General features: G+C 54.4%; 1 protein-coding gene across 10 annotated transcripts in view; it reads right to left on the bottom strand.

Moving 5' to 3' along the window:
* Window positions 1-26,244, bottom strand: part of ADAMTS10 (ADAM metallopeptidase with thrombospondin type 1 motif 10) — a 72,790-nt gene that overhangs the window by 1,857 nt on the left and 44,689 nt on the right. For all 10 annotated transcript variants that reach the window (XM_080565704.1, XM_080565706.1, XM_080565702.1 and 7 more), the window contains 20 exons: window positions 25,546-25,763; window positions 24,234-24,317; window positions 23,715-23,860; window positions 20,839-20,882; window positions 19,475-19,580; window positions 19,163-19,309; window positions 17,260-17,401; window positions 14,301-14,408; window positions 11,786-11,931; window positions 11,280-11,343; window positions 10,334-10,436; window positions 6,114-6,247; window positions 5,761-5,884; window positions 5,270-5,350; window positions 3,735-3,898; window positions 3,180-3,306; window positions 2,453-2,582; window positions 2,043-2,247; window positions 1,638-1,814; window positions 379-535 (listed from right to left, as the gene is read on the bottom strand). In XM_080565704.1, the coding sequence (XP_080421830.1) occupies window positions 379-535; window positions 1,638-1,814; window positions 2,043-2,247; window positions 2,453-2,582; window positions 3,180-3,306; window positions 3,735-3,898; window positions 5,270-5,350; window positions 5,761-5,884; window positions 6,114-6,247; window positions 10,334-10,436; window positions 11,280-11,343; window positions 11,786-11,931; window positions 14,301-14,408; window positions 17,260-17,401; window positions 19,163-19,309; window positions 19,475-19,580; window positions 20,839-20,882; window positions 23,715-23,860; window positions 24,234-24,317; window positions 25,546-25,763 (2,607 nt within the window). The remainder of the gene's footprint in view (window positions 1-378; window positions 536-1,637; window positions 1,815-2,042; window positions 2,248-2,452; window positions 2,583-3,179; window positions 3,307-3,734; window positions 3,899-5,269; window positions 5,351-5,760; window positions 5,885-6,113; window positions 6,248-10,333; window positions 10,437-11,279; window positions 11,344-11,785; window positions 11,932-14,300; window positions 14,409-17,259; window positions 17,402-19,162; window positions 19,310-19,474; window positions 19,581-20,838; window positions 20,883-23,714; window positions 23,861-24,233; window positions 24,318-25,545; window positions 25,764-26,244) is intronic.

Below are 26,244 nucleotides of genomic sequence, written 5' to 3'. Positions count from 1 at the left end.
AGCTGTGCCTAGGGTGAGGAGCTCCAGGGCAGGCTTTTAGCCAGTCCCCTTCGAGGCCCTCCTGTGGCACCCCGATGCCCAGCTCCTGGGGGCCGTTTGCCACAGAGGAGCAAGATGTGTTGGTACTGAAGAAACAGCTACCGAGAGCCTCACTACTAAAAGCTTACCTTTGCAAAGGTGCAGTTACTTCATTTATCATGGTCACAGTGCACTGGTTTGGCCATGGACCACAGGGGACAGCATCAGGTCTGCCCCCAAAAGCCTTAACCCACAGCTAGAGCCCAGCGCAGGCTGTGCTGGCTGCACTGCCGCTGCCCCTTGTGGTCCCAGATGCTGGAAGGGCTCAGCGCCTCCCCCCAATCCCGCTGCCTCCCTTACCTTCAGGGTTGTCCGTGGGTCCTGACTCGCACTTGGTCTCGCACTGCTGCATGCCAGGAGGCTGCAGGGTTTCCAGGCAGTCGCCAGACGGCTGCCCGGTGTGAGCCAGGCACTGGACGGATCGCCTCTGCTGGCCAAGGCCGCACTGCGCAGAGCACTGCCGGGAAACAACACAACACCCAGCTGCAGTGGCTGCAACAGCATGGGGGAAGAGGGCACAGCAGGGCTCAGGAGATGCAAAAAGTGCTTGATGCAATCGTCCCTTCCCACAGCACCGACACAGCTGAGAGCTCCAGCCCTGCTCCCCAGAAGGTTGGTCCGAGACTCCAGGGTCTCCAATCCAGCCCTAAATCACCAGCCCTTGGCAGCCCTCCTCCACCTCCTGCAGTGCGAGGGAGGACTTCCAGCACCGCCCTGCTGTGGGCACCGTGCTGGGCAGACCGATGGTGGCCCCGCTTCCAGCCATCCCAGCCCATCACCGCAGCCCAAAGGTGCACAGGGACGAGCTGTGTCCCGCAGAGACACAGCCAAGTAGGGATGGCCGAGATTGTGGTGACCACCAGGCGTCCCTGAGGCTGCACACACGCTGTCTGTGCCCAGCTGTGCCCAGTCCTGACTTGGCTGCTGCCATGTCCATGTGCCCATGGAGCAAACGCTCTCCATGACCTGGGATCACGGAGCCTTCCCCGGGCTCCTTCCATCCCTGCCAGATGTTGTACAGTCCCTACGTTGTGACCGAGGGGGTGGGCACCTGTCCAGCCCCACTGTCCTGGCATGACACCCCTGCTTGTTGGGTAGCAGAGAGGTTTGAAGTCCTAGATCTAAAGGAGTGTAAGGAAGTCAGGCAGGTTTCCAGAAAAAGTAAAGGCCCAAGTGCTCTGTAGGGACAGCACCTGGCCCCTTTACTTTTTTTTTTTTTTTTAAACCTGTATTTACCTTTTTTGCTGCAGAGCAGCTGCAGTTCTCAGCCTCCGTCAGGGGATGAGGCTGGAGGAGAGAGGCCACTGCCGACCAGCAGGGGCTGATCAGAAATTTATGGCACATTCTGCAAACGTGAGGCTCAGGGCATCCCTCCAGCAGGCTGAGAGCCAGCAGGGCTGGGAGCTGTAGGGACAGCCCTACGTCACACTAACACAGTGACAGCCACCCCACCAAGAGCCAGCAGCTTGTGGGTAAGAAGCTTGTGTGCACTGGGATTTGAGGCCGTTGGGGAACCGAGCCTTGTCCCGCAGTAAGCCCAGGGGTAAGAGCGTCCGTACCTCTCCCCACTCGCCAGTCACCCAGCGTGGGGGTGGGCAGCGCCGCAGGTTGCACCTCATGCTGGTGGGGGGCTTGGAGCCCTCGGGACACTGGGAGGTCGGCAGCGTTGTGCTGTGGTCGCCGCTCTTGCAGAGCACGATGCGGTGGCGGAAACCTGGCCCGCAGCTGGGGGTGCACTGCAGAGAGGAGACAGGCAGTCACAAGACACGCGGCAAAGAGCAGGGACAGGCAGCATCGGCTCTCCCCACCAGGGCTCCTGTCTCGCCCATCTCCTGAGCTGTAAGAGGACACCTCCCCACGTTGCACTCTCCATGTGTGACATTACCAGTGCTCTGTCCTAGTGCCTGACACTGTCCTACAGACCAACATCCTCAGAGAGATGAGGGCAGCAGATGAGCACGTACCTCAGACCAGTCCAGGGCGACCCACTCTGGAGGGCACGTCTGGTTATTGCAAGGCTCAAGCATCTTTGGCCGTGGCTGGGTGCAGGAGGCATCATCCAAGGTCTTCTCCTCAGTGGGAGAGATCTTACGCTTGCAGAAGACACTGCGCGTGCGGACACCCTCGTTGCAGCTTCGGCTACATTCGGACCAGTTCCCAATCACCCAGCTGGGGACAGGGAGAAAAGCAAAGCTTGCAAGGGACACGAGGGAGACAAATGCACCCCCAGTAGAGCTGCCCCAGGCAGTGTCACCCCTAGGGACTGTAGCAGGGGACTCTTGACTTGAGACTGGCAGAGGGGGGAATTTCACCCTCTTCCACACCAGATCTTCTCCCCGTGCTCCCTCCACCTGCTCCAAGCTGCGGTACTCACGCCGGGGGGCATGGCTCGGTGTTGCATGGCCTCTGCCGCTCTGGCATTTTGGTTTCAGAGCTGCAGAAATGGTTGGAGACAGTTGAGCTATCGGAGAGTTTCCTGCATACGACGGACTGGATCTGGCTGCCTGCCGAGAAAAAGAAGGCAAGGGGGTGAGAGCAAGGCTGAGGCTGGTGCTGAGCTGGGCTGCTGCTATAAAACCCATGGCTCTGCTCCCGCACAAGCACATGACAGCACTGCCACTTGTCACTGCACCTTGTCAGGCGTGAACCTGCTTCTCTATTCACAACCAAGGCCTCCTTGGCCTCTCATGTCTCTGAGAGGGCTGGGTGGGGTGAAGGCTCACCAGCCAGGGCAGGGCTCAGCAGGGCTTGCAGAGGATCGAAGGGTTCCTGGGATCTCACCCTCAAAAAAACCCGACCTAACCTTTATCTTGTGAGGCTTTCCAGGCAGCCCTGGGGGGAACAGCTAGCAGAAGAGACGGAAACATCGGCCTCAGCTGAGGCCTAGAACAAGAGCAGGTCAGGGCCCTTAGTTTTAAACAGGAAACATTATTAGGCCTTTCAAACCGCCTCTCTCTCTCCTTCTGAATGCTGGCTCAGTCTCTTGCAGCCAGGCTCTCCAACAGCCATGAGAAATGGTGCCAACCCTTGTAACAGCCCACGGGATCCAGAGAAACATCCCTCCCGCATCCCTCCTCAGCTGACACGCGGTCAAACCTCACCTCCTGCACACAGCACTGAGCATTTGGTCCATGGGGTGTAGTGCCACGAGTACTGGTTGGAGGCATCCCTGCTGATGGGTGCGTTGAACTTGTACCGGATCCCCTGCAGCTCTGTCCGCACGAGGACCTGCAGGGAAAGGCACGGCCGAGGGATCAGTGCCGCTGAGTGCAGCATGGCTGAGGCTGCATGGATGTGTGCCATGACCCCAGTGCTTTCTGTGAAATGCAGGGCAGCTGAAATCTCTCCCCTCCCCTTTCCAGTCCCTTCTAGCACTGACGTGACAGCCATCAGTGGTGACAATGGTGCAGCCATGAAGGTGACATTATCAAAGGACAAGCTCCTGCGCACTTACAAAATGAACTGTTCCAAAGCCTGGCAGATCAAGGGAGGGAGACTTGGGAATTTAGGGCAATTTACCTCCAGTCTCCGTGCCCCTTTTACTCTGGGCAGTGAGGACAGAGGCTGGTTAGCTCTAATTCCCATGCAGTCACCACAAGGCGTCTCTAGCCCAGACAAGGCCTGGTGGGAGTATGCAGAAACGTGCTGTTACCAACCATGACAAAGAGGGTGACATTGGTGGGTCCCAAGGCCTCCAGGGACTCAGGCTCGTCTGGGGACCTTCTATAGTGGAATGTGGTGCCTGCGATGTCGAAGCGTCGTGGCGGGTCAATGGAGAGCTTCCCGTTGATGTAGTACTCGCCGCCCTCCCCTCTCAGTGCTGCCAGGACAGGGGAGGAAGGGTCAGCAGAAAGGCTGAACATGTGCCCATGTCCAGCGTTGGCCACAGGCTCCTCATCTGCTGGGCTCAGAGCACTGTTATGTGGGAGGGGAAATATCCTCGGCCTCACTTTACAGGGCAGGAATAGGTGGGGCAAAGAAAACAGATGCCTGAGTCAAGGTCATGGAGAAAGTCACAAGCAGAGAGGGGACCGATGCACTCGTCCCCTTGGTCTCAGCCTCCCCGTCACCACCCTGCGGAAGGACGATGCTGCAGGGAGCTGAGCCAGCTGCGGCGGTGGGGACACCTGGCAGCACGACGAGCTGCTGGCCACAAAGCCAGGCTCGAATCCAGCTGTGCAAACTGGATCTTGGCTGCCGGGGCTACTGGAAGAGGCCGGTCCCCAGCTGCCTGGCTGCGGTTGCTGATGGGAGTCACTAGAGGGAGATCGGCTCTCGCCCTCACCCGCTCCCACTCCCATTCCCACGCTCGCCCTGCTCGTGCTGCGCCACCAGCACCGTCCACATCCGTGCCACCCCTGCCCTCACTGGCTGACACTGCCATGATGCTCTGGGGCAGGGAGGGTGTTTGGGACTGATGAGGATGGAAGATGCACCTTCCCGTCCCACCTGGGGTACAGGGACAGCTCCTGCAATGGGAGACACTGGTGGCGGCAGTAGAAAGAACCACGAGCTTGATCTGTGCCTCCAGTGCACAGAAATCCAACTCGGACAGCCATGAGGAGTCCCCAGTTTACCCAGAGTATCCCTGAACACAGCAGAAAGAGCCAGCCTGGAGGAACACTACCAGGACAGCCCCACTGCCACCTCCCACTGGCTCCTGATCCTGGAGAGCTGCCACAGAGGCACCCGAGCGAGCTCCCTGCCCACCCCTCCGCAATCGCTGCCCATCGCATGGACGACAGAAAGGGAAGACAAGGGGAAAGAAAAAAGCCCGTTAGAAAAACAGTGAGCCAGAGTCTGGCTGGAAAATTAAGCCCAAGGAAAATGTGAGCAGGTCTATTTTTAATCCCCAGCCCAACATGCTGGCGGAGGGGGGAATGCCAAGGAGCCGCAGGCAGCGCCAGGAACAGCGGGGTGTGAGGTTTGCTCAGGGTTACGCTGCTGAACAGTGAGTGCAGGACAGAGGCAGAGCCATGGTGAGACGGGGCTGTGCGTACCACAGGCGGCCCTGCCAGCAAAACCTGCTGCCCTCCTCTACCCCCACACCACGCTGGGACCCCTAGCCCCATCCCCTGCTGAAGCAGGAGGTTTTCTGTTCTGGGCCTTTCTCATACCCCGTTAACAGCAGGGCAAAGGGCAGGCCAAGAGTCTCTGGCTGGGATTTCAACGTCCCTCAACCCCTTCTCACCTAGGTAGTTGATGGAGAGGTTCAGCTCCCGGATGTCAATGTGGACGGAACCCTTGGGAATCTGGATCACCTCCTCGTAACCTGCGAGACACCATGGGGCGGTGAAAAGCGATGTTGAGCCTCTGAGCCCACCGCCAACCCCATTCTGCACTAGATGGGAGTATGTGCCATCCCGTTACATGGGGGTTAAAACATTAAACAAGGTACTGGCAGTGCCAAGGTGTTTGCTTAGCCACCCATCACAGTTAAACAGAACGGGGAGGAGGGCAGGAACTTGGCGCTTTGTGCCAGCGGTGGCTGGGATATGGCTTGGTCAGCGAAGGGCGATATGCTCCCTGCTTTCAGCCTGGTCCTACCCTTTGGGCTGGTTCCCTGGGATGTCTCTGCCTGTCCTGTGTGTCCCTAGGAGCACTGCAGCCAAGATGCCCCTAGTGGGGAGGGGCCCCAGGACGGGTGACACTGGTTGTGCTGGCAGGGCTGCTGCTCCCTACCTCCCTCCGGCAGGGACTGGTTGAAGACGCCTTCGACGGTCTCGCAGGAACTGCCGTCTCCCCCGCATACACGGCACTTGTCCTCCTTCGCATCAGAGCCCAGGACACGGTCACAGCCCACATGCTGGAAGAAGGAGCAGCGGGGGATTAGTGAACCTGGAGGGGCCCTGTCCTCCCACACCCGAGCTGCAGTGTCCCAGGACCAGGGAACTCCCTGGGCTCTGTTTCGCTCCCCTCCATTGCCCTGGCATGCCCCGGTCTGCGGACACATGCAGAGCAGAGGCATGCCCACGCTGCCTCTACCCATGCCGGCTCTGCCCTTGCCTCAAGCCCATCCCAAAGCCCGGCTGCACCTTGCACTCCCCATTGACACAGATGTCGTTGGAGTCCTGCCGGCACGGCGTCCCATCCACCACGGCTGCGGCTCTCTCCGTGTAGAAGTTGAAGCCCTCAGCCAAGCAGTTGAGGGAACAGGCTTTCACACCCCCTAGGGAAGAGGTGGAGGTTTAAATGATGCCACCGAGGAGAAAGAGAAAGGATGTGGAGAGACAGACCTTGCTCTCGGTCTCCCCATGGCCTCATCCTGCACCTGGCCCGGCTGCTCAGCTCCAGGTGCCCAGGAGGACGTCCCCGCCATGAGGAGGGACTCATGGAGGTACCCAGACATCCTCACAGTGATCAGCACCAAGGCATGACCCTTGAACCAGACACTGACACACGGTGAGACACTGTCCTTTCTGCACATCCTGGGGAACTATGTGACGGGGAATGAAACAGTCTGACCCGCTCTTATGTGGTATCAGTCACTCCTGGGCCACCTGGCACCTTACGAAGGCTGTTGTGGCACTCGTGCCCACTTTACAGGCAAGGAAATTGAGGCAGCAGTTCTAAAGCAACTTGTCTAAGATCAGCCCAAAAGCTAGAACTGAACTGTCTCCTTAGTTCCAGTCCAGTTTCTCAGCTACCACACGACTCAGCCAGAGAAAGCATTTCTTTCTGTCCAGAACTGGTGGGAACTGAGCCATTCACAGCAGAGAAGGTGACAGAAGTATGAGGAGGAAGGGGAAGGATGCTCAAGTTACAGCTGAAATACCTGCTTCACAGCAGCCTTTGCCAAAGCACCAGCTAAAGAACAAAAAAGCTGGGTATCTGGATATTGGCTTACGGTGCTTGGAAGCAGGACTGGTTATGGAGGAAGGAAACTGGAAGGAGAGACCTGAGCACAGCAGTTTCCTCTCTGCTGTCATTGGATTTTAGTGAACAGCCCAAGGAGATCCAACAGCCTGCAGGACCCTGGCAGAGAGCAAGTCCTGGCGGTTTGCTCCTGCAGGCACCGGCCGCAGACACAAGCCGCCTGCCAGAGCTGGGAAGCCCCTAAATTGTAGCAACCGAAATCTTCAAAATCTGCAAGTCGTTATTGCACATCAAAGGGGCAGATGGAGGGGAGGGGTGGCCCAGCTGTGCCTGGGAGCACCCGAATGCAGCTGGGGGGAAGGAACAGTGAAGCTGGGGGAGGGAGGAACACAAGGAGACACGAGAGGGGAATTCAGCTGCTTGGAGGCATGATGTCAAGCAGGATGCCTGGGCAAGCCCCTGGAAAAGGTGCTCCATCAACCCTTCCTTTGGAGAGCCAAACGCTCTGCAGCACCCTGGGCTCTCCCCTGCCTCCGAGGGAGCACCAGAGCCACCAAGAGGGCCAGAGCAGCAGGCACGGCCCTGAGAACTCACGGCCGTCTGCCACGGCACGCCTGAGCCCCAGGTCTGACCTGCCAGGCCTCGGGTGTAAAACATCACCGGCAGGGTTAACAGCACGAGCCACATGCCTGCAGCATCCACAGAGCACAAGCTGGTCCTCAGCGCAAGCCTCCACAGGCGTTCAGCAGCAGATGCGCAGGCTCTGCAGTGCCCGAGCCATCTGTGCAGAGGTGGGTGCCCTGCGGGCGAAGAGCCTACTTCCAGAAAGCAACTGGGACCCCCTCAGTGTGCCCAGCAAAAGTTACAAATTCACTGGCAACTGAGGAATAAGCTGCTCACCCAACCATACAGCCCTGAACAGCACACGATCTGCCACAAGCTCTGTACAAATCCCAGCCTGCTGCCCCCAGGTAGGCGAAACCCCTGGGCACTTCTCAGTGTGCTCCTTGGTTTTGGGATGAGCAGTGTGAGGTCAGTAAGAGCCGGGTCTGCTGCGGGTACTGTCCTCTACCTGCTACGCTGTGCCTCAGAGGATGTTTTGTTCCTCCTGCCTGCCCTGTCCCACAGAAGAATTAAAGTGCATTACAATTTATAATGAGCAATCTCCTGTTTTCTGTGAGCCCCTGCTCCTCCCCATCCCTCTCCCAGCCCCATGAGCCATTTCTCTCTCCCTTGGCTCTTGCATCCGCCAAGAGCAAAATGAATAACTAAGCGAATGAAACAAAATAAACAAACAATTAAAGCTGCATTCCACGAGGTATCTGCTGACTGCTGGGCTCCGAAAGGCTGAGCTCAGCACTTCTCACTGGGGCTGTCTTTTGCTCCTGGGGTCTGGGCTCCAGGGCCGTTATAAATCACCGCCAGGAAAACACGCCGGTACTGGCCCCACGCAAAACCTAACCTCAGCGTGCCAGTGACCCGGCGGCTGGCGCCAGGCTTCCAGCGGGTGGCTTCATCCCTTCCCAAATTCCCCAGGGGACTGGTGCCCTCCTCCCCTCCCAGCTGCAGGGTGTGGGTGCTGTGTGCTTGGGAGGTTTCCCATCTAGCAAGGGACATCGCCGTGGGGCTGGAGTCTGGTGGCTCTGATGGGTGGATGGCGCGGGCACCCTTGCACCACCGCGCCTTTTGGCGATGGGGTGGCTGGAGGGTGCAGCGCTGAAGGCAGTGGCCAAGCTCAGCAGGGGGAAGAGGCTCAGCCAGAGCGGTGAACGTCTCCTGGCACTGGGACACAGGCTCAAAAGCAACCTGCAGAGCACAGTCACTACCAGCTGGAAGGCAGATGAGTGCCTGTGCTGCGAAGTCCTGCCAGATCACTCAGACTTGGGCAAAGAAATCTGTTGGGAGGGGTGACAGTGCTTTAATGTCCTTTAATGCCGCCACAGTCCCAGCTGACCTGAGGGCCCAGCGTGGACAGCCCACACCAAGAGCTGATGCTGCTAACGCTGACAGGGGTCTGCCAGGCAGGTGGGGGTCAGGGCACATCTGTCTATGAAAGCTGGGAGCTGGCACTTGACCCCCCCCCCAACCAGTCTGAGGAGCTGCCACTTCCAGCCCCTTTACTTGTGTGAATGGGGACACATCACTTTCCTGCCTAGTGCTTCAGGTTTCCCCCCTGTGCCACTGCAGGGGAAGACACTGATACCCTTTGACACCAAATAAATGAAATTTCAGTGCCAAATAACATAGTCCCTTGTGACCATTACGCAAAGCCAATCTGGATAGCTGACACAGGGAACTCCCAGATCCCTTCAAGACGTGGACACACCAACACTCACAGCCTCCTGAGAAGAGGACAGGTTTCACACCTTATTTTATAGGAGAGGAGGCAGACAGAGGAAGGGGCTTATTTGAGAGCCAAAGCAGAAATCAGTCAGGACCAGATTCAAATACAAAGGCCAACATGCAACTGTCCAGCTGTCCCCTGGGCTCAGGCCGGTACTTAGACCACTGGGGATGAGAGAGGTCCAAGCAAGGGCAGATCCAGCCTGCGGGGCTATCTTCCACCTTGGCATCCATTGGGGTCTTTGTGTGACTTACTGCTTTGCAATTTTATTACATTTTTATTGATCCATCCCCTGCAGCCTCAGCACATCTGCTCCGGCTGCAGGAGCCCCACTGGGAGGTGTGCTTATTTACACAGCTGTGAAGGATTTCCCCAGTCAAGTTCATTAACTACATGAAGGAGACGCACTGTTCTTTCTCATTATTAAGAGATTTCGGCCACATAGGCCTCCTCCCGCCCCCTCTCCTTGCTAGACACTTTGCAGGACACACAAGGACTGACCTCGGAAGAGGGGAGCGCTGCTCTCTGCAGGATCCCCCGGTTCAGATCCCTTCTGCTCGTTTGGAAGCTGAAGCTTTACCTGGTGCAGGGAGGGCTGCCCCTTTCCTCCCCCACTGGGTACCAGACACTACCAGGGAAAAGAGTCCTGGACAAAACACAGTGGCACTTTGCATTGCTTTAACAACTCCCTTTTCTTGTTTTTGTGTTTGCTCGCTCAGTAATTAAGAACTAGTCAGACTCCAGGAAAGAAGCTAAACATCTCCAATGCTGCTGGAATTGGTTCTGGCAGAACAAAGAAGTTAAAGAGCAAACTGCACAGAGCTGAGTGATAAAGGGCAGGGGCACGGCAGGACAGCCATGGCCCTGCAGTGGAAGAGGGGCCTGTCAATCCACAGTCGTGTGAAGGGGAGGCAGCACACCACAGGGACGCAGCCTGCAGGACCTGGAGCCACAGGGTGACTAGCTGCCCACCAGACCACTTGGACCACCAGACTTGTCCCTGCAGAGAGCAGGGGAGTCAAAGCCCTGCATGACTCTGGCCCAGCCTTGCAGCCAAATGATGCTCTGTGCAGCACCAGACCTTGCAGCACTCACCTCCCCGGTATGTCTTCCAGGTGTAGTACTTCCCTCGGAAAGGGACATTATCAAACTCAGCGCACTGCAGCTCTCGGAAGTCCTGGGAGCCCGGTGGGCAGTCCTGCAGCCACAGAGCCAGAGATTAGCATGTTGGTGAGAGCAGCTGCCTTATCTGCTAGGGCAGGAGCTGCTACAGGGCTCCCAGCAGTGACTAGCACCAGCCCTTCAAGGAGATGGACACCAGCTCTGACAACAGGTCAGTGCTGTAGTATGGCAGGAGCATCCTCCTCATAAAGCTAAACACTATTTGAAGACTAATGGCATGAACTGTTGGATCCCAGCTGGCCTCTCTGCAGATGCAATGCTTGCTCTTGCAAGCAATCGTTTAAAAGCTAGATGCATTATGGAGGCATCTATTTTCCTTGCTAACAGCCCATGGAAGCTATCATTTCCCAGGTCCAAAGCTTAATTATGCTTCCTTGCAGCACAGTTTTTTCTCCTTCCTCCTCTTGAGGAGGAAGCCCCACCCCTGGGAAGCCAGGTGTTATTAACAGTCTTTCATCAGCAGCTCTCACCCCACTGGGCTTGCACTCACAGAGCACAAAACAACCACTGTCGTGTCGGTGCTGGAAGCCTCCAATCTCTCCGTGTTTTCCTTGTTATCTTTTTGGGCCCCTTTTTGATGCTGAAGCCCTGCAGGTCCGTACCACCCACCTGCCCTCTGAAGGCGGTACTCAGCAGGCGTGCGCCGTCCTGCTCAGCTTTTCCCACCTTGGCATCGCTGCCGACAGAGCACAGCTCGCCCCCACCTGGCCCCACAGCCTTGTCCCTGGGTCCCACAGCAGCACCTAACACCCCACAGCCACACAGAGAGGGCTTATTGCTACCTCCCTGCTGTGGCACAGGGCTCCCAAAGCCCTGCTGACCCCCCGCTGCTCCTCTCTGCAATCCTGACGGTACTCACGTCGGTGTTACAGGACCGGTAGCGCTTCCGCTCTCCCAGGCAGTACTTCCCTCCGATCGTGGGCCTGACAAACCAAGGATGAGAGAAGAAAAGCAGCTCAGGAGAGTGAGTCAGTGCTAGTAGCAGTTGGCTGCTCCAACCCTCTGGGAACACCACGGCTTTTCCCTCCCTGCTCTGCTGCAAGGACCAGTCCTGCCTGGAGAAATCCACACTCTCAGCTTCAAGTGTGCAATGGAACTGTCCGAGCAGCTTTGGGTCTGTCACTGCAGACCCACTGCCAAATGTGACAGCACCAAGCTGCCTTTGAAAGCAGCATGTGGGTAGAGCTGAAATTTACACACAGGAGCTGAGACTCAGCAAACTCAGTCCTCCCCAGCCCACATTGAAACTGAGCGCAGGGCTTTTGGGCACCTGGCTGCCATCTTCCCCATCGACCTGAGCAGTGGTGCCACACAGCCAGTACAAGGCAGGGCTGCACTGATAAAGCTGCATCCACGTACACCTACCGCGGGCTGTCGCAGTGGCGAATGGATGATGATACGCCTCCACCGCACGTCCTGCTGCACTCTCCCCAGGATGACCAGGCTCCCCAGGCACCATCCACACCTTCTGGTCGGGTGCCGAAGGGCACGCATTCCCTCTTGTAGCACCACTGGGGAGAGACAGAGCTTCAAAGACCCTGAGCATGAGTTCTCCTACTCCCAGATAGCTCCCTGGCCTCCATCGGGCGTGGGAGGCTGTTCAGGGCTGCCATCTGATGATCCCACAAAATCTGAACTCTGAGCTGCACTGGCCTTGGAGCCAAGTTTGCTGCTGCAGAGGGCACTCGCCTCTCCCTGGGCACCCTCTTGTCTGAGTCACAGCGTCACCATATGTATGCGCTGCATACTTGGGGTTAGCAGGGATGCTCATGCAGACTTGCCTCTGAAATATTTCTCTTGGACCTAGAACAGATCCTGCACCCCCTGGAGTCAACAGTGATGCAAGGAGAAGGACACTGCCAGACCCGCTGCCGTTCTCTGGGCATGATGCCGGACACCATGCCTTGGAGGCTGAGATAATCCCAGGAAGGAAGAAACCGCTGTGTGCTCCTTCCAGGGCCTGATAACCCACCCTGGAGCTACTGGCACAGCCTCTCCGGCTCCTTTCAAGCCAGGCTCTCCACGGGTAGTGCAGTCGGCAGAGAAAAATAAACCAGGGCCTCACAGGACGCCCAGCTGGCGACCCGCTTGCACAGCCACGCGCTTCCAAAGGTGTGACCCTGCGCAGAGGAGATGCTCAGCAGGCACGGCCCTTCTGGGGTCCCTCCTGACGGCCTGGCCACAGCCCCAGGCTGAAGGTGCAGGGACTGCTGGTTCTGCAAGCAGAGCCTGGCAGCCTCAAACAACCTCCAAAAGCATCAGCGATCAGCTCTGCCCCAGCTCTCACTCCTGCAGTGAGCACGAAGGCATGCATTGGCTGCAAGACCAGATAGGGCTCGGGGCACACCGAGAGGGAGAAAAGAAAACCAAAACAAAGGACATTTGTCAGGGAAGGAGCCAGCAAGACCAGGAACCTGCTGTCTGAGTACCACAAACTCATCCTCTCTCTCCTTTAATCTTGCATAACTTCAATGGTTTCTGCAACCTATTCCTTCCCTCCATTCTCCCCAGCTAAAACGGGGGATGCTAAGGCAGAGCTCAGAGCTGCTCCAGCCGCAGCTGAGGTCCGAGGGTTCAGCAGGCAGGTGGGCGCATGGAGCAGCTACGCAGGAGCCACCAGCCAGCAGCTCCCACTGGCAAAGGTGCAGAGACTTAAAGCAAAAGTGCATTTTGTTACATCACCCAAGCAAATCAAACCACTTCTGAAACATGAATTAATACAAAAGAATAAACTGAAGCAACGGATAGTAACTTGGGGTTCAAACTGATTCCCTATCTTCAATGGGAATAGATTCTGAGTCCTGGGTGCTCTGAATACTTTCACTTCACTCATCTTATGACTTTTGAGGAACCCTGGTTAGAAAAAGAGTAAGTGGGGGTAAAAATAGGTATTTGAAAGAGGGAAAAGCTAGTTAAAAATTACTTCGAGAAAAAATTGCCATTGTATACAGTGAATCTCAAGCAGCAGGGACATTCAGCCCCAGGAGCTGTCTAATCCCTTTCGATCTAATTTCCAGTAGAACTAAGCCAACTGTTTGCAAAGAATAATGCATTCGTCAAAGCCATCTGCTTTCCTGCACACAAACTTCTCCAGCTTCTTAAGGATTTTAAATTTTTTCTTGAATTTCTTGGGAATTAGTTTTTCCTCTAGTGGAAAAACATGTCCAGTTTATGGTGAACGTCCCAACCCTGATTCTCCATTGTCCCAATTATTATTTACAGCTTGCAAAGGCACTGCGAGTCATTAATACTTTGTTTTAATAGTTTCACACTCACTCTATGCTGGTGCAAGTGGGGGTTAGAGGTACAGGGAAAGAGAGATGAAAGATTTTCAAGTCAAAACTCTTTCAAAATGCATGGCCATGAAAAATCCCACCTTCCTCTCTCAACTGCATGTGAAAAATGAAGGTCTAACAATACCTAGCCTTAGTTTCTCACAAGTAAATCTGAAAACATATTACTAAACTATCAACCATTCTGAGGAATCTGAGGCAAAATCACTCTTCTCGGGACATCCAGGAGGCCCCAGCAGACCTGTAAACAAAACACTCGCCTAAAGCATTTGCCATTGCCTGACACTGCATCACTGTGCCTCCCAGGTGAGACCGAGCAGCTGACTGGAGCAGGGACTTTACGTACTGTATTTCTAGCACTATTTGAGTGTGATTAGGGGTGCTGGGCGTCCTTGGCACACCCGAGCTCCCTGTGCATTGCTGGGGAGGGTGGGGGTTCCTGCAGGCTCTGGAAGCCAGGGGGAGGACAGTCTGGTGGGCGCTCTTGAATCAGCTCCATACTCGTCAGTACAAACAATAATCACAGTTATTGCTGGATGAGAGATTCAACCACCGTCAACTCGCCACGGTGCCCCAGGCGTCCTTACCCCCTTTTCAATGGTGTTGGTTTGGCATATGGTCCCCTCTGCAGCAGGGATGCTGTTGGTTATGCAGCGGTTGCTTTTACTCAGGCACCATAACTCACTGCAGACTTCCTGCAAAGAGAGAGATTTTGGGGGAGAGAGGGGGAGGGAGGAAGGAAGAGACAAAGACACAGAGCCAAGGTTAGGATTCACCCGTGCTGAGGCTGCAAGGCTGGGACAGCAGCACACTGGGGCAGTGAGTCCCCTCTCCAGGGCTCAGGGACTTTTCCTTTACTGGGTCTTCACTCTGGAGGCTGAGCACAAGGGCCCGTCTGCAGTGCCTGTCCTGAGCATCCCTCTGCCAGGTGGATCCAGACCTGCCTCCGAGGGAAGCCGGGGCTCCTGGGGAATGCGAGCATGGCACAGATGGCCTAATGTCACATCTGCCATCTCCTGCTGCAGGAGCGCACTGCTACTCAGGGTTAGACCACCTTGTGTTCTCGTACTCTCCAGCCAGCGTAATAGTGCTAAAAGGAAGACCCCCTCTGGAAGATTCATGGCTGCTTTCAGGACAGTAAGAACAATGCCAGGTACTGCGCTAGCCCCTGAGCAGCTCCAGAAGTGGGCATTTCAGCTTGCTGTCTCTGCTAGGTCCTGGGTGCAGCTGGGTCCATGGAGTGAGAAGGGCTGGGGACTCCAGACCTCCTTCACAGAGGTTTCCTGAGATGCAGATCCTGAGCTCTGGCCCATCCTGACCTCTCAGAGCACCAGCAGATAAAAAACTTCCCATGGCTGCTCCAGCTTGTCTACCAGTCAATTCAAAACCTGCCCAAACATTAGGTCCGTGTCTGAGACTGAAAATTCATCACAGCTGCTAAACCAGAAAGCCCAGGTCCTTTGAACCTGCTCTGCCACTAAATGAGCCAGAGAGGACTTCAAGTCCTGCAAACTGCAAAGGAGCAGCTAAAAAGCAGAGCTGAGTTTCCTGCCTGTTTTCCACCACCCTGCTCTTATCTTACTGAAATAAGACTTTGGAAAACTCCCTGCTTTACAGAAAGAGCAGCTTGCTGTGACTTTGCTTATATTTGAAGGTATTAAACAGATTCGCGTTGTCAATAAATGACATTGAGCCATGAGAGCAGAGCCCAAACAGTCCCAGTTGTCGCTCATATGCTCCAGCACCCTGGGGCCACTGGCCATGCTGACAGAGCATGCCAACCTGCTATGTTCTGTGCTACACTCTCGGGTGCTGGCACAGCGACTGCCTGGCTGCTGGCTGGCTCCACAGCAGCACGACCCCACCACAGCCCTGCCGGTCAGGTAGCAGCTCGTTCATTGCAGCTCTCAGGCTGGCTTCAGCCCTCCAACAAGGAATTCCTTGGCCCCAACTGGGGGCCAAGGTTGTGCTCTGAACAGTAACTGATACCCCCTGTAGAATGAACTGATTCAATGACTGGGAATCCACTGTGCTGGTACCAAGAGGGGTGAAAATACAAGCCCAGGAGTTTTGCGCTTCCCTCTTGTTCATGGGGCTGCAAGCACGGAGTGATATAACTTAAGGAAAACACTGCGAGTCTGCGCCACAGAACTCAGTTCCAAAACGCAACAAGGTTTTGGTTCCTACCTCTGTCACCAAAGCCCAGCTACAACTGGTTTTAACCAAGGAAAGGATCGTCTCTCCCAACTTACGAAGGCATCCATCCCTTCATATTGTGCTTGCGTAGCCAGTACAACTACTGGGAAGTAAAAGCTCCTGTAGTTTTTCTACTGTGTCACCACCAGAAAGGACTTCCAGCTTCAACAGTTACATCTGTTCACTTTGTCCTCATTGAATTTGTTAATAATCTGCTCTGTACTGACATGGAAAAGGAGTAGGCCAGGAAAGAAAGGTATGCTAATGTGTTTGCACCATCCCCCTCGAGTTCATTTATATGGGACATGGGATGAGTGGATGTACATATTTGCACAGATTTATACACTCTTGAGCCCTTATGCTCTTTGGGCTTCTCCCAGACATGCATGACAGGCTGGGCTAGAAGGGTCACCACAAGGACATCTTGTGCTTTTGTGATCCTTGTGTATACACAGGAAGAGCCCACCCGAATTAAAAATGAGCTGGGAAACAGGCATGTAAACGTGGCAAGTTTCCATTCCACTGCCTCTGGTTCAGATGAGGAGGGGCACTGACTGCAGTCAGCAGTGGGTGGATACGTACACATTCATGCCCATCAGACAAGACAGATGCCCACGTATCTCACTGCTGGATCCTCTGCTTTCTCTAGGGGAAAGTGGATGCTTTATGGAGTTCAGTCAGCCCTTTAGCGCACACACCTCCCCCTTACCACTATGCTCAGATAGCTGGCAACGTCCTGTTCGTTAAATACAGCAAAACGTCAGGCTGAGAGGCAGGAAGGCACTTTCTCCTGAAACAACCTTTCCTTTCAGTGGTTTCCCGTATTCAGCTATCAGGGGATGGCAGTGTGGTGGTGGGGGTGGCTTAGGTGGACAGCTGTCCCTCAGATATACTGCAGCACATCAACCCGCCTCACCTGGAAGAAATAAGTTTCTCCTCCTAAGTCAGTGCATGCAGTGTAATGACTTCTAGTAAGGCTTACAAAAAATACGTGTGTACTAAATGCCCAGTGACAGAGGAGTCTGGGGGCAGGGACTGCAGCTTGGTTTTCAGCTGCAGCCCTTGGGGTCCAGCAGCAACCAAGGTATTAGGCAGAGGCAAAAGATCTCTTCCCATGGGACTAATCTGATGGAAACTGAGCTGTGGCCAACATTTGTGGACGTGGCATGACCTCCTCTGTCCTCTCAAAGGGAAGCAAGGTGAAAAGCTCACAGGGAACGTGCAAAAGTGCCCTTCATTACAAGCAGGACTGCAAAGCGATGTGGGCAGCAGAGGAACGGCCCCATGGCCCTTTGCAGCCCCAGTCCTCCATCCCCTGGGAACCGATAGTAAAGCAGGAAGGCTCTCTACCCCGTATTTACACTGGCGAGATTTAACTCCGTACTGGAAACGGCACTGCTCATCTGCATCGTAGGCCTGTCCTGGAGCCACTGTTGGGTAGATAAAGTCTTGCTTGGGAGGAGCGTTGTTCAGGCATAATCCCATCCCAGAGCTGGAAAAAAGAGACAAGAATCAGAGCGCGGAAAGGCTTTTGGCAAAGCGTAGTGGTGGAGGACCAGCAGCACGCCTGGCTCTGAGCTCTCATACTGTTTTGGGGGATAATTTTACTGGCCTCCAGTAACAAAACCACTGGGCATAATCAGTGCTGAGAAAGTGCTCTAAAGTCTTTCTATCTGCATCCTCGGGGCTGGGCTTTGGGAAGCACATTCAGCACACGCGACTCTAGAAGGTTTAATCTGAAGGTTTGCAGGCTATTGCCAGCCACCAGCTGTCCTGCCTGATCCAGGTCTGGCAGATCACACGTGGCAGCAGGCAGGTGGGTGCGAGCCAGGACCCCGCGCTGCTTGCAGAGGCTGCGGGGCGGCGGAGCCACTGCTCTCCCACCATACAGCTGCGGATCCCTGGCTGAGAGCGGCTGGAGGTGCTGAGCACAGAGAGCCCCTGCTCTCCAAGCCTGTCCTGCATGCCAGAGCTTTGTAGGAATGTCCAAATTTTGCAAGAAACAGGCCTTTCCCTCCCCCTTCCTCACTGTTCTGAGCTCCCCTTAAATCACGGCCCCCGTCACCACTCCCCCGGCCCCATGTCCCGGGGTCTCACACATGCCACGGCCCAGGCATGGAGGAGGCTCCCCGGGCCGTGCTGTCACGCGGGGGCGGCGAGAGCGAACCGCAGAGGAGGCCGCCACGAACTTGCCGTCCGCCGACGGCCCCGCCGAGACCTCAGGGTTACCCGAGGACAACAGCCTCGGCCGCGACGCTTTCCCGGCGCTCTCCGTGCAACGCGCCTTGCCGTGCATCCAGGGGTCAAAGGCGAGGAGGGCAGGGTTTGCTGCGGCCAAACATGAGCCGCTGGATGTGGAATTTGGTGATAAGCTGCACTGCTCCGGCCAAGCTTTCCAGGACAGAGGGGCACAGAGCAGCCCCTCGGGAAGGTCTGCCTTTGTTGCCCCTCTCGTGTTACAACAGCAACGTCTCAGCTTTGGTCTGTGTCAATAAGGGTTTGGTATTCAGACATCCCTGTGTCTGCTCCTGTCATAATGACCCTACACACTGGCTTCTTCCAATTGTAATGAAAGTTCTGTCTAGTCCTTCTGTTACATAGTGCCTGTATCCTCCCAGAAACCTCAGCAAAATTGACCCTGACTGCTTGGTTTTTGATGGAAACCCTGGGGGGGTGCCTGAACTTTTGACAAAGAGATCTGGGCTGCAGAGATGTGACCCAGACAAGGTGGCAACATCACAACCTTGGGACTTAGGAGCCTAAACCCTTCTCCTGAATCCTGAACGTGCTTTGGAAAAAAAAAATAAAAATCTTAAGTGTCTTGTTCACCTCTAAACTCTCCTCCTCAATGTCTGGAGAAGCTGCATACACAGTGCAGAACCAGTCCTGTCTCCAGATCCTCCTTCCCCACCTTCCCTGTGATTCCTGGCTGAACTTCAGAAATGTCCAAATGCCTCCAGAAGCTACTGATTTATTTGTGAAGTTTCTGGAAGTAGGGAACCTAAATAAAGGTCTCACAGCTGCACAGTAAATAGGGTTAGTATTGTTAGCAGGAAAGTCTAAGGGAAGGAAAGAAAGCACATGCCTCTTGGGACAGGATGAGGTGCTGGGAGACATGACAGAAGGTGCATGGGCTGTGTGCTTTGGGGGCTTTTCTTTGGCTTTACCCACTCCTCAAAAGGGACTGTGAGAGGCTGGAGATGTGTACTGGTTGTGAGGTGGAAGGAAGGGCAAGGTGAGATGGATTCCTTACTCCAGGAAGCTGGTGATATAATCCCTGCTGCACGTAGACCATACAAATGGGTTGGTCTTCATGGTGATGTGAGCAGCCATCAGTTTGGCTGTTTCTTGCCCACGGGAGCCACAGCTGTTGCCGACCCCATCATGATTCATGCCAAACCTAGAAAGCATCACCGAGGCATTAGAGAGATGATCAGTTAGTGCGTTTTCAACAACCAGGATCATCCACAAGAAGGATTTTATAACTCCTTATGGCAGCAACAGACCAACAGGAATCTTTCTCCATGATGACCACCCCCAGGGACTCTTCTGGCACAGTACTCACGTATGGCCAATCTCGTGAGCAATGGTGAAGGCTGTGGCCAGGCCAATGTCCTCATTGATGCTGCAGCTTCTTTCTCGTTCGCACATCCCGCCCACAGGGGCCAGGCCTAGGAAAGCCAGATGGAAAAGTCACATAGGGCCAGCATAAAGCATCTGTCGCACTGGGGGACTAAATGATGCACTTCATGCTCACTAACACCAAACACAGCCTAACAAGTTTCTTCACACTGGTTTCACTGGCCTTTGGGATGAAGCCATGGGTATTATGGGCTATGGGTACATGGTCACTCAGCACTGACAAAAGTTCTGACAACAGGCTCCAAAATGCTAAAGATGGGTCAAAACTCACTGAGTTTCATATCCAAACCTCAGACTGTGCACAGAGGAAGAGCAGTCCTTGTCACAGAACCAGCATTGCTGGTGGGGGAACAGGGGACGGTTTTGCCAGGAACCTGGGATCAGTCACACCAGCACTTGGGCATCCAAACCCTGTCAGGGAAGCCTGGACAACTGAGTAACCCGGGATCCAGCCTGAGCATCTGCATTTGGTTGTGGCTGACACCCACCACAATCAGAAATCCACCTTAACTCCATCCGGAGGGCTGGATAAGGAGGGCTGGGATTGTGGCAGTGGATTCCCCTAACCCCCTGCCCATACCCTGTCCCACTACCACAGGCTGCGCCCCACTGCTCAGGGCTGGGGAAGAGACAGTCTCCATTACAGGAATGGGTTGAGCTGTCACAGCCCCTCCAGCCTCCACCTCTCCCAGGTACCGCAGCCGCACCAGGTCAGAGACCCACCAACTTTTCCTTTTTAACTGCAGTGATTCACAGCAATAATCCCTCCCTGACTGCTTAGTCTAGACCAGGGCAAGACAAATTAGGAGCTACAGCCAGAGAGAGCTGCAGGGTCTGTCTGTGTCTAGCAGTTTAAATAAAGAACTCCCTTTACAGTCATCACAAAAAAAGTCTTATTTCTCTCTGCTAAGCCAGGAATACTCCACTAGGCTATGGACCAGCCCTAGATGCGAGTGGTTCTTAATCATCAGGCTGGACCTGACCCAGGGATATAATGGAGAAGCCTTCCAGAGCCCATCCGTTCTCCGGGTTGCTGCTTTTAGTGTTTACAGAAGAGAGGAGGCTACATGGCCTAGCAGGCTGGAAACCGTGGGCCTGTTCCTGGCTCTGCTGCTGGCGCTCGTGGTAGCATTGGGCGAGCACTTCCCGTTCGCCTGCTCATAAGGAAATGTGGATGGCACAGCCCTCCCTCACCACACTCCTGAAGATATACATGCTGGTGAGAAGTGCTGCTGAAGAGACAGCCCCCGTCACTGCATGAGAGTGTGACAGCAAAATGCTACCTACCCAGGGTGCCACAGGGCTTATTCTTGTAGATGCAAATGTCGTATCTGCAAAGAGAAGGAGAAGGCAGCGTTAAGAGCATACACAATTTTGGCGACTCCAAAATCTTTTGCAGACGCATCTCAGTTTTACTATTGCTTTCACATACAAAACAGCAGACGTGGCTCATATGACGCTTCTGGAATAGAAAGTACAGACTGTAACAGGTAAGAGATGCCTCTGCTCCATATTTTGCAATGCTCACTTTCCCCAGGCTGAGACGCACTGTGTTTTTTTAAGGATCCTGCGTATTAGTCACTTAACTACAGAGCAGCGCTGGATGGGGTCAGAGGTTCGGTTTTGATGAAACGCAGTGAGCCAGCAGGGACAACGCCATTCCAGCCTTGAAGCTCTGTGGGTTTGGCTGGATGGTCCAGCACTGCTCACGAGCATCCAGCACACTCCTGTGAGCCAGCCGCTTCTCTTCGGGGAGGCATCAGGCTAACAGAACTGCCCCAGATGATGTGGACAGGGCCAGCCTCATGTCTGTAGACTTAGGTCTGTTGCAGTAAATCGTATCAATCAAATATGTAGTTTTGATTTTATTTTTTAAAACAAGAAAAAATTCAATTTGAAAATGTTTCATTTCACAATTCACTTTAGTTTCATTAAAATGCTAAAGTGATTTTTTAAATTTTTTTTCAGTTTAGTTCTTTACTGAGAATTTTCCAAACAAATTCAATATGGGTTGATTCAAGATGACTCTTCCCTCTGTTCCTGGCCTCCACTTCCAGCCATTGCATCAAGGAATTGACTGTTTGCACATCATTAGCTGCCTACAAGGAAAAGCTAAACGAGGACAGCAAAGTAAAACCTCTTCCAAACTGAAATGCAGTACCCTTGCAAAAGGACACTGGCAGCATCTTCAGAAGATACACGTTTGGGCCAGAGGGTGAATATTATCATTTAACTGTGGAGATGAGCTGCATGCTCTCCCTGCCTCTGTTTACATACCTTCCCCATGACCTGCCCTGTCCTCAGACTCAAACATTTGGGTCTTTGCAAAGCCTTGGTTGAAAGAGGCAACGTTACACTCAAATCCACGTGGAGCCAGCAGGCAGGGGGACCAGTGGCAGCAGCTGGGTTGCCGGCGTTGCTCCTTGACCACGAGGTGCATTTCAACCTGAGCACGAGCTGGGCTTGGGACACCAAGGCTGCTGATGGTGGTGTGGGCCTGGGGGACTCCTGCAGGAGCAGCAGGACCTTCTGACACCACTCACCCCAGTGGACCCATGGGGCCAAAAGCAGGGAAGAAGCAAGTTGACAGCACACGACGTGTTAAGTGCAACATGTTCCTGATGATGGCTCATGTCCCTTTGGCCCCTGGTGCTCTCTGGAAGTGTCCAAACCTCTCACCCCAGCAGGAAACTGAGTGAGTGAAAAACATTTGTTGCTTTGTTTCAAGCGGATACGTGAAAGCCTTCCGAGGCTCTGATTTGACACGTCTCTGCAAGAGAAAAAAGCCCGCAGCTCAGCAAGATGTTATCGGGAGACAGGAATTTATTAGCGATGGGGCCGGATGTGCCGGTGCTGTCCAAGCAGCCGGGCGGCGAGTTGCTGAGGGTTAGCTCGAACATCTGGTGCAAGGCCGAAGAATTCGGAGTCGGCGTTCGCGTCCTGCACATGTGAAGGAAAAGCAGAGGCTGCAGCCCTGGGGGGGTGAGGATGGAGCCAAGGAGGCCTTTCGTTTGCTCCCCCCCGGCGCTGAAAGGCTCTCAAGGGCTCCCTGGGACGCACACAGCTCCTGCAGCCACTGGGAACCGGAGTGTAAGCATGGCACCAGCAAAACCAGCTGCTGCTTGGAGGCTCCCCTCTTCAGCACTTCCATTGCATGGTTTTCCTCCATTACTTAATAGGGAGAACAAAATAGTGCAACCAAATCTTTCCTCTGGGGTTCTTCCTCAGGCCGCTGCCCCTCTGCCCAAGCAGTGTTTATGTGACCACTGGCTCTCTGGTAGCCAGGGTGCAGCTGGTGTCCAGGTGCTGAGAGCTAGCTTCCTGGCACCTTCCATCCTCCCAGCCATCCCCTCTATGTGCTTCATCCTTCCAGCTTTCTCTTCATCATCCTCTGCCCTTCCAGCCATCCCTCTGTACCCTCTGCTGTTCCAGACTCAAGCATCTATCTATTCTGACGGGGATTATTTGTCCTGCATGTGCAGGTTCAGACGCCTTCTTTCAGCTCAGGAGGTCTAATCCAGCGGCCAGCTTAACCTGCTGCCCCAGACTGTTGGTACAGGAGTGGAGAGAGACAAGCATCTCCAGGACAGGACTGCTCTTCTCCCAGGGAAGATGGGATTAAGTCACTTCAACAGTGATCTATCAGCTGCCAAGGAGAGAGCTCAGCCCCTCACACAGGCACCTAAAATGAGGTGAGGCAGATCCAGTACTGGCTGCAGACATTCCATCATTGTCACGATGCTCAGGTGTCACTTGTGTCCTCTTCTCCATTCGTCACAGTGGAGGCAGATCAGGCTCTCTGTCTCAGTAGGATGCTTGATGTCCAAGGGCTCTGGGGTGGGTTCCCACTAACACCAAACACTGCTGTACATTGTGCTCCATGGATTTGCTGGTGCACAAATACCCGTGGCTGCAAACTAAGCTCCTTGAGAGCACAAGGAAGATGGTGGGAAGACAAAGGAGGAGGAGGATGGTTATCTGAACTGCAGCAATCTGCATCTCTGCAAGGGAACTGGCACATTGCCGGTCTGAGGACCAGCCACTGCCAGGCCAGCTCATGGGGGAGCATATGGGAGGGAAACCTTGGATGAACCACTTGGACAGAGGCCAGCTGCACAGAAGACACCCCCCATGAGCGCTGCCAAGGCTGGGATCAGACTTACCTGGTGATCAGCACTGCAGTGTCGTGGTTGGCTATGCCATTCTCAGGGATAGCATTCCCGTTGCCATTCCTGTTCACAATGGATTTCTGCCACTTGCAGAAGCTGTCCAGGGATTTCCCAGCATGGTGGTTAATCTCCAGTGTGGGCTGGAATGGAAGCAATACAACAGCATGTTCCCAGGGAAGCTCTGATGTGAAGGCACTGAAGACTTCCATGCCAGCACAGCACTGAAATCAGTCCAGATGCCCTCGGCCTTTAACAGAGGCCATGAGGAAGCAAGACTTTAGGGGGGACTAAAGCTCCTTAAACCTCCCTAAATCCACTTTATCATAAAAACAGTCCTCAGACACCCAGAGGTTCCCAGCCTGAAACCAGGCCCCAGCTGCCTTTGGGAGGGCATGGTGTACCCAGCAGACTGCACTGGGGGGACCTCCTGGGGGTGCCATCCAGGAAGAACACACAGTCCCGCAAAGGGAGTGCAGCAGCATGATGGAAGCAGCTTGGCAAAGCCCACCTTACCTGATCCTCAGTGAGGAGAATCAGCCGGGTCACCAGGATATTGACAATATTGCCCAGACTCGAGTCCTGGAAAAGTTTGGCAACCTGACCTCCAAGAAACAAGAAAAGACGAGTCTTAAAAATGAGCTCGCTAGCTGAGTGGCGGTGCAGTCAGCTGTGAGCAGGCACACGTTGGGCACCCGCCAGAGGGAAACAGCGCCGTTCGTCTGCAGGAGCCGTGGGTCTAAACACAATCCCTTTTAGGAAGTGGAAACAGAATGAGATTCCATGTTACTATTTGGACAGCAAAACTTCCTAAACCACATTCAGACCGTGGTGTCTCCTTCTGGGGAGCCTGCAACAATGAAGGTGGGAACCCGCAGCACCTGCTCCTTGTCTGTAGCTCAGGTGAGGAAGCCCTGCGGTTCTGGTATTATGCAGCCACGGGGATGAAGCTTTGCTGATTGCCCATCAGCAGGGAACCAGACAGCACACGGTGGGTGTTTTACAGCAGATGAAACAGTTAGAAAGTGTATTGTTTTAAAATCTGGCATGTGCTTTAGAAATGCAAACTGAGGAAGCCATGAAAAGAGATCCTGCAGAGGACAGGACAAAGAGCCATCACAGAACAGCTTTCATAGGTTTGATGGATAACCTCTAAGCCTATCTCACCTCACAGGAGGACTCGCAGCATGACATTATTCAGGCCGTTAATGCATCTAGCATGGTATCCTGCTGCCAGCAATGACCCAAACGTGATGCTGCAGAGGAAGCTCCTCTGCAGTAACCCAGAGACATAGGCAGAGCTGTATGGAAGAACAGGGGGTATTTCTCCTTACCCTTCATGCTGATCAGACCCCAAGCGTGAGAGCTGACTGTCCTTATGCTTTCCCATGTGTTTCTCAGCTTGGCTGGCCCCATTTGCAATGCTAATTTGAGATGAGAGATGCTGTTCAAAGAAAGGGCTTTGTTCTCCCAGTCCAGATCTGGCCTGTAGCATGGTCAGACAGGCCAGAGTTTACCACTCCTGAGGTGCCTCCCCCTGTACAACAGAGTCCCTGTAGGCTTTGGAGAATTACTGCTCTGGAGCAGTGGCAGCATGTCAGGATTGTTGCCCAGGAAGAAGCCACTGCAATCCTGAAACAGATAGATCTCATTTCCCCACTGTGCTCCCTTCATCCTACTTGTTGTCTTGCAGGAAAAGCATGTGGTACCCTTTGCCAAACCGAGACATTTGGGGTTCAGAACAGGATTTATTCCAGATTGCTCTGTGCTGCTGGGTATATGAGCCCCTGGGATCTCCCAAAGTTCATGATGTGGTTATAACACTTACAATATTCATGATGGCCAGGATGTACTGCTCTATGTCCCGCCGGCCGTGGTACCCCACCATCATTTTGTCAGCCACCACCAGGGTCTCCACATAGCGCTCCGTGCTGACGGATCTCTTCAGGGGCAGCTGGCCTCGCTGGCTGTGGTTGCCTGATGGCTTCAGCGGGGAGGGCTTCAGTGTCCGCAGCCACCAGTGCCTCCCTTTCCAGGGCTTCTCATCTGAGGAGGGAAAGAGATTTTTCTGTTGCCTTCCAGCAGTGTTTCAGCAGCATACAGAGGTGAGAGGTGGACACTATTAAGCTCGGTTTCAGTGCTGGGAAGGAAAGGCATTGCAAGGCTTATTATGCACCACACATTAGACCCAGCAAACACACCCAGTCCTGGTCCCAGTTTGATGAGCACTTCCTACTGCAGACCAGGGCCATGCCCACTGGTATCCTGCTGCCCTCCTGCCTGTGCACCACGTGGAAAGGTGCGTGCCCATCCTGCTGCTGCATGCCAGCACCACCGCCTCCACCACGCGCTCCGCTGCCTCTGCACTGCAAGGCCCTGTCCTCAACTCGGTCATAGGGAAGAGCCTGTGGATTTAGATACTACACAGACATAATCTGACAATAAGGCTATTGCAGATCATTTCCTCTTTCCTTTTCCTGCCAGAACCCGAATTTAGGATTTGGCTTTTCCTCCACAGACACAGCTG

Source organism: Anser brachyrhynchus (genome assembly GCF_964034855.1).
Source record: "Anser brachyrhynchus genome assembly, chromosome: 23".
Lineage (NCBI taxonomy): Eukaryota > Metazoa > Chordata > Aves > Anseriformes > Anatidae > Anser > Anser brachyrhynchus.
This window is presented reverse-complemented; position numbering and strand designations above follow the sequence as displayed.